At 40.5% G+C, this 7988-nt stretch overlaps 1 protein-coding gene across 2 annotated transcripts in view; it reads right to left on the bottom strand.

Annotated features, from left to right (window-relative positions):
* Positions 1–7988, bottom strand: part of GRAMD1C (GRAM domain containing 1C) — a 124987-nt gene that overhangs the window by 64265 nt on the left and 52734 nt on the right. Inside the window, exon 1 of one of the 2 annotated variants that reach the window (XM_011966809.1) lies at positions 6296–6432. The exons of the other annotated variant lie outside the window; for it this stretch is intronic. Within the exon in view, the coding sequence (XP_011822199.1) occupies positions 6296–6358 (63 nt within the window). The 5' untranslated portion in view covers positions 6359–6432. Of the gene's footprint in view, positions 1–6295; positions 6433–7988 lie in introns of those variants that run through there. 2 annotated transcript variants of the gene reach the window in all.

The raw sequence follows: 7988 nt of genomic DNA, 5'->3' as shown, positions 1-7988 counted from the left end.
TTTTCTTTGAAAATATTTCTGACTTCAGTGTATTTAGAATAATTCCCTGGCAGTGATCTGGACTATAATAAACAGTAATTCCTATTTATTTCTCAGAAGAAAATTTTTCTTCTAAATAAAGAATCAAATTTGCCCTAATTTCTACCTAGTCATTCCATTTAATTTAGTGAAGCGCGTAAACAGATCAAAGGCTACTTGATGAACTCCAAGGATCAACCTTTTGAGGGATGCTAAAATCTCATCATTTTATACAATGGCAGAATGAGACAGAGTAGAGTGATGCTGAAAATACTACTCATTCAAATGAAGAAAGCCCACTATGGGGCAGCTGCCACTGTCTAAAAGGCAGTGCTTTTAGCATATTATGGTAGTTCTCATTGACTAAAATTGTAGATAAATATATTTATGATGGTGAACAAATAACTATGAGAAAAATACACATTAACTGTACCACAATTGATATTTATACATATTTTTGCTAAATATAAAAATCTTTATACCAAACCACTGCTATGTAGGGCAGAGTTACATTTAGTAGGCTTCAGAGGGAAAAACAGAACCTAGAACGGAGCCCCAAGAAAGCCCAACACACAAAGAGAAAATAGAGGAGTGGCCAGCAAAAAAAAGATGCAGGGAAAACCAGAAAGGTAAGAAAAGATTCCAGAAAGAATGTCATGAAAGGCAAGGGAAGAAAGTGTTTCAAAATGGAGGGAGTACACAGTGGTATCAAACGCTGCCGAAAGGTCATGTAAGATGAGCACAGCATGAGCACATGTATGTCAAATGCAAGCACCCAGAGGAATGATACAGCTTGCCAAACCAGTTCCCCATCACTTGAGCGTGTGTGTATCATGAGAATGAGTGAGACAGGGAGAGGAGATACAGTGGGGAAGGAGGAAGCAGCCAGGTCATGAAGAGCCTTGTACACCATGCGAAAGAATATGGATTTTATATTGTCAAAATATCAAAAGCCACCCAGTGGTTTCATATAGAAAAGTAACAAGTTCAGAATTATGATTTTAAAAGACATGATTTTAAAACACTACTATTTGACATCAACCTCAAAGACAGATTAGGTGTTAAAAAGAGATAGGAGACATTGGTAATGGTTCAAGCTAGAAATGACGACGACCTTGGTGACCAACAAGATATGGCTGGCTGGCAAAGAGGTAAGAAACAGGATACATCCAGGTTTCTGGCTTGGGTCTGGGTAGAAGGCGGTGTGGCTCACTGACCAAGGGAAAATAGGTTGAGGAGTTCTGACAACCAAGAAGGTAAAAAAGAGGGAACGATATAATACAAACACTTCTATACTGCCATGCTATTACATAGCAAATGTGACAAATAGTCACATTCATTTCTTTCCAGGTAGGTCTGAATGTTGTACTTATTAGATTGATAGCACTACTGGAAAACTTTTGGAATTTCAGTAACCCCAAAAGGAATGATCTTTAGAGAGTGACATAAGGAAGAACAAGTGGATTTGATACTGTTGTGCAGGCTAAAGGAGAAAGCTGGATGACACTCTTCCGAAGGTCTCAGTGGCTGACATCGGCTTTGTAAACTGACCACTATCTAGAGAAAGGCCTCAGAGCTGTCACTATCCAAGAGTTGGCTCAGGGAGGCCCACTTAATAAACCACACTCACAAGCTGATACTAGCTCAGTTGGAAATATATACAGTGGGGAAGATTCCTTTCTGGTGATCACAAATGTTTTCTTCTATCGCACAGAACACCTGAATACCTTGGAAGTCAGATTAGCAACCAGAAAGTGGCACAACAAGCATGAAATCAGAGCAAAAGTAGACAGCTTTAAGGGACAATTTACTGTGGCCTTGGTAGGGCATGATGATTCATCTCTGTCCCATCTCCATATAGTTCTCGACTGATCAAAGTCTACCTCTGCAACTCTACTTTTCTGTCCTAACTCCTAAGTTCTTGGCCTAAGTCTGGCCAAGTCCTCTTCAGACTGATATATTCTTTCTTTTCATACACTAATACTTTCAATCAACTGTTTTAAACCCTTTTTCCCCAACACACCTGAGGAATAGGACACCCTTCTGTCACCCTTCTGTTTAGTGATTCCCAAATAGAAGCTAGAGGGCCATGTATCAGAATTTAGACAGCATACATCTGTATACATTTGAAAAGCTCCCCTCATTACCTTACCCCTGAATCTAACATATGCTATCTTCTTCTGCCATTTGGGAATAAGAGATGGAAAGTCATTCTGTCTCTTTAAGCCTTAAAATTCAAAATAAGTACAGATTTCTGCTCTATTAGACCCTGGATTGAAATATTCACTTTCAGAATATACTCTTAAATTTCCAAGGAGAGCTAGCTTCCCCGTAGCCCCCATGTGCTGGCAAGAGAGACCACTATTACCATGCTAAGATAAAAACAGTACAGGCCAGGCGTGGTGGCTCACGTCTGTAATCTCAGCACTTTGGGGGGCCAAGGCGGGTGGATCACCTGAGGTCAGGCGTTTGAGACCAGCCCCTGGCCAACATGGTGAAACCCCGCCTCTATGAAAAACACAAAAATTAGCCGGGTGTGGTGGCAAGCACCTGTAATCCCAGCTACTTGGGAGGCTGAGGCAGGAGAATCGCTTGAACCTAGGAGGCAGAGGTTGCAGTGAGCCAAGATCGCACCATTGAACTCCAGCCTGGGCGACAGAGCAAGACTCCGTTTCAAAAAAAAAAACAGTACAAAAGTAAATTTTCTGCATACATCCTGCCTATATTACTAATATCTGTACTCCTAAATGCAATAATGCAAGAATATCAGTAGGAATATGGAATAATTAATTGAGCCTTAATTTTAAAAATCTTTTCAATTTTAATCTTGTTACTACTGATAACCTTACATATGAACCCTATTTTCTTAGTAATTCAAGTACGTAGAAAATAACATTTCTTTTGGCAACTCAGGATGCTTTAGTGTTTCAAGATAATCATTTGTTCTCACCGTACATATTGAAGGTTAAAGAAATTGAATTAAATATACATTGAACCTAGGGTGTGCCCCGAATGCTGTTTCTGAAATATTTCAGAAATGTCTGTGTTTTCCCCCATCCTTTGCCTTTTCCTTGAACTAAGAGAATTTATAATATCTTGTTAAGAGTAGTAATTAATTATTTGGACTCCAAATCATTGAAGTTCTACTAAATTGAGTCATTCAAAAAGTATTTATTGAGCATCTGTTACACGTAATATTGTCCAAACTGGCACACTTTTGAGAGTAAGGGAAGCACAATATTTACTTTGACAAAGGCCTAAACCCAGACAGTTTCAGACCATACTCGGTAAACCAAACTGTGTACCAAACCAGCTATGTGGTAAAGACCGAACTTGTCAGTGGACATACAACAGTGAACAAGACAGGCATGGTCGTTGTCTTCAAGGGATTTAGAGTTAAGCAAGGAGAACAGAAATAGAACAAAGAATTGTAACTGTAATGCATATTATAGAAATACAAGATGTTATAGGAAACTAAAAGAATGAATCTGACTTCAGGTTTATTAATGAGAACTAGAGTGGGGATAAGAGGGTCACAACTTCCTGGCAGAAAGAACATTTGAAGAACTACTTAAAAAAAAAAAAGAAAAGCAGCAGAACATTTAAGATGACAAGAATGGGAGGGTATATTAAGATGTAAGTGGAGAGGTAGAAAAGGTCTTGATTATGTGGTCCCTACAGAGATTTTTAGATTTTTATTCCAAGGGCAATGGGTATCAAGCAGGAAGCAAAAATAAGCAAGTATTTTTTTTAAAAAAAGATAACTTCGGCTGTAGTACTGTTCAGGGTTCGACAAACTGTTTCTGTAAAGGGCCATGTAGTAAATATTTTAGGCTTTTTGGGCCATATGGCCTCTGTCACAACTACTCAACTCTGCTGTTGTAGTGTGAAAGGCAGCCATAGAAATACATAAACAAATGAGCATGGCTGTGTTCCAATAAAACTTTATTTATGGACACTGAAATTTGAATTTCATATAATTGCCACATGTCATGAAATATTATTCTTTTGATTTTTTTCAGCCATTTAAAAATGTAAAACTAGTCATTGTGTGCAGACCACACAAAAACAAAGCAGGACTGTGCTTGGCTCTGGTATAGAACACGGATAGGGGCTGGCACAAATGAAGAAAAAGAGCTGAGGGGTGGAGTGGGAAGGGCCTAAAACTTATCTTGAACCATGACTGCACAGTTCTTCACAAAGACCAAGAAAACATCAATTGTTTGTATTAAAGAATGGTGCTGCCATTGTCCTCTGGCCCCACAAATCCCAGATATTCAATGTTCTGTCTAGAGAATGGGAGCTAAACTCACAGACTGTGAACTAAGCTGAAGTGCTACAAATCATGTCACAAATGATTGTAGTGGCAGTTTAAACACATGTCTAAACATTGATGACTTATGTTTCGCCAGGTCAAATATTAGAAATAAACTGTCCTTTCTGAAGCAATGTAACACAGTAGTTTTTTGTTTTTATTTTGTTTTGTTTTGAGATGGAGTCTCGCTCTGTCACCCAGGCTGAAGTGCAGTGGCACCATCTCAGCTCACTGCAATCTCCACCTCCCGGGTTCAAGCGATTCTCCTGCCTCAGCCTCCCAAGTAGCTGGGACTACAAGTGCCTGTCACCACGCTCAGCTGATTTTTGTATTTTTAGTAGAGACAGGGTTTCACCATGTTGGCCAGGCTGGTCTCGATCTCCTAACCTCAGGTGATCAGCCCACCTCAGCCTCCCAAAGTGCTAGGATTACTTTAGGTGTGAGCCACTGCACCTGGCCCAAAGTAGTCTTATAAAGAGAAAAAGATGGTCCTTTTAAAAACATTCTTTTTCAAAGGCAACATATTTGGCTCCAGTTCTTTCAGTCTTATGGATTTACTTTACTGGAAAAATAAATAAAACAAATGCACACAAACATAATTTTACTATCATTTTGTAGTACTTTAATGATAAATCTACTTTCTAGATTAATTTGCTTTTTGAAAGGCCTTCTCATGCAAGAAGCAAGCAGAAGTAACACATAATTACTTTGACTTTGATTCCATAATTACATGCAACATAAATATAATACTCTGAACTTAAATTTTTTTTTGAGACAGTATCTCACTGCAACACAAATATAATATTCTGAACTTAAATATTTTTTTTTTGAGACAGTGTCGCACTCTGTCCCCCAGGCTGGAGTGCACTGGCATGGTCACAGCTCACTGCAGCCTCAACCTGCTGGGCTCAAGTGATCCTACTACCTCAGCCTTCTGTGTAGCTGGGACTACAGGCATGCACCACCATACCCAGCTAATTTTTTTTAATTTTTTTTTTTTTAGAAATGTGGTCTCTGTATGTTGCCAAGGCTGGTCTTGAACTGGTCTCAAGCAATCCTCCCACCTCAGCCTCCCAAAGTGCTGGGATTACAAGCATGAGTCACCATGCTTGGCCAAAAATATTTCTAATATATATCAAATGTATTATTCAAATTACTTATAAAGTTGTTTTAATAGAATTTTGTAGTTATGCTGTATATTTTATGAGGACTTTTTTTTAAATCTTTTTAAAAGAGTATTACACAAGATCAAGAAATCTAACCAATGTGGCTTTATGACTTTAAAAAACTAAAAGGGAACTGAGGCTTACAAAATTATAAAGAATACCAAGACTATACCAAGCACCTAGCACTGTGCCTGGCACCTAATACTTCACAAATGCGAGTTGCTATTGTCATGAATATGGATATTTATATGTTAAAAATTATTCTGGGTGAATTCTACAGTGCTTAAAATTCCAGTTAGGATAGTTTTGAAACTGAGATCTCATCTTCAACTTTAATTTCTGTATAATAGTTAACACATAATATATGCTTAAACATTTCTGTCTTCCTGTAGAGCAGAAATGGACACTATTTATCTATTTATCGAAATGAGAATACAGTATCCACTTGAAATAGAGTGGCATATTCAACATTAAAGATAAACAAATGATCTAGAGATTTAAAAGGTATAACTACTGTGAAGATGGTGATACCTCCGTGTGTATACATCAAAAACACAGATAACATCAGGATCTTTTCAAAGAAGGGTAAATTTTACTTCCAGCCAGTAAATGCAGTGTTTCTTGGCTATGGTGGGTAGCCTCGAGTATCCTGGAATTCCCTTTCTTCTTCTCACTTCAGAGAGCTTTCTTCTTCATTAAAGTGAAGAACTCAGTTTCTCCCTTGGCTCATCTGTAAACCTGAACTTTATCACTTCCCTGGAGAGATTTGTTTTTATAAGGACGTATCCCAACTCACATGCGTGTGATAAGCACAAATGTGATTTTGGAAGGACATTCGATACAGTATATAACCAAGCATAGGCTGCGGTAAGTCGCTGGTGCCTTGCTAGAATGAGAGAATGCACCTCATGGATTCTGAGCACTCAACAAGTTGGTATTTGGGGGTGGGGTAGGCAGGTGCCTATGGCAACACTGGAGTTTTCAGCCAGTGCTAGAATAGAGCACCCCACGGTAATGACAATGAATCTGAAAGTGACCGGCCTGGGTGAAGGAGGTTTCCTTGCCAAAGCGCAACCTGGAAGGGCAGCGTAGAGCTGAGTTGAGAGCAACACACAGCTATGCATTGCTCCACGTCCTAGTAGTAGACGCCACGCGCTGCGAGACCTGCTGCCTGTGGACCTGCCCTGTGAGCATCACCCAGGCCAGGAGCAACGGTACGTGGCTCCGGTGAAGCAGGGCACCCAAACACCCAGAGACACTCGGCAGGGCCTTGGACTTGGGGCTTCCAAGCTAGTCACTTCTTTTCCCTTACCAAGGGCCAGAGAGACTGGGCTTGGCAAGCCCCTCACCCATACCCACTTTTCTCCTCTGTCCCCTCCCCATCTCAGACTTGTAGGCTACTTCTCCAAGCATCCCCACTCCAGCAAAGTGAAAGCATTTGAGTTGGGCACTGCTTGGGAGAGCCTGTCCTCAGCCGTTGAGTTCAAAAGGCCATTCAACATAAAGAGCTCTGGAGGCCAACATGTGTCCACTTCAGGGAGGTGCTTAGCTGGGGAGTAGGGAGGAGAGGAGGTTAAGTTCCCACCTGCCAGTGGCAAAGAAAGAACGTTTCTTGGCTGGGCGGTGGCTCAAATCTGTAATCCCAGTACTTTGGGAGGCCAAGGCGGGCAGATCACCTGAGGTCAGGAGTTTGAGACCAGTCTGACCAACATGGAGAAATCCCATCTCTACTAAAAATACAAACTTAGCCACATGCAGTGGCGCATGATAATCCCAGCTACTCAGGAGGATGAGGCAGGTGAATCGCTTGAACCTAGGAGACAGAGGTTGCAGTGAGCCGAGATCGCCATTGCACTCTAGCCCGGGCAACAAGAGCAAAATTCCAACTCAAAAAAAAAAAAAGCCTTTCTTATCTGCGGGAAATCTCTACTGCTCCCCTTAAACCATTTCTTTTAATAGCAGCTTTACTGTGCTATAATTCAAATACCAGAAAATTCATCCCTTTAAGTGTACAATTCAGGCAGTTTTCACATATCCAGAGTTAAACAACCACAATCACTAATTTCAGGACATGTTGTCAACCCAGAAAGATACCTGACTCCATCAGCTGTCACTTCTCATTACTCCCTCCTCCTGGCAATAGCTTTACTATTTCTATTTCTATGAATTCGCCTATTCTAAACATTTCATAAGAACAGAATCCTACAGTACGTGTTCTTTTGTGACTGGTGTCTTTCACTTAGCATTATGTTTTCAAGGCTCATCTATGTTGTAGCATGTATCGGTACTTCACTACATTTTATTACTGAATGATATTCCATTGTGTGGATGTACCTTTTTTTTTGAGACAGAGTTTTGCTCTTATTGGCCAGGTTGGAGTGCAGTGGTGTGATCGCGGCTCACCGCAACTTCTGCCTCCCAGGTTCAAGCGATTCTCCTGCCTCAGCCTCCTGAGTAGCTGGGATTACAGGCATGTGCCACCGCAACCA

The sequence above is a fragment of the Mandrillus leucophaeus genome, unplaced genomic scaffold (assembly GCF_000951045.1).
Source record: "Mandrillus leucophaeus isolate KB7577 unplaced genomic scaffold, Mleu.le_1.0 Scaffold775, whole genome shotgun sequence".
NCBI lineage: Eukaryota > Metazoa > Chordata > Mammalia > Primates > Cercopithecidae > Mandrillus > Mandrillus leucophaeus.
Note: the sequence above shows the minus strand (reverse complement) of the source record. Positions and strands in the feature narration are given on the sequence as shown.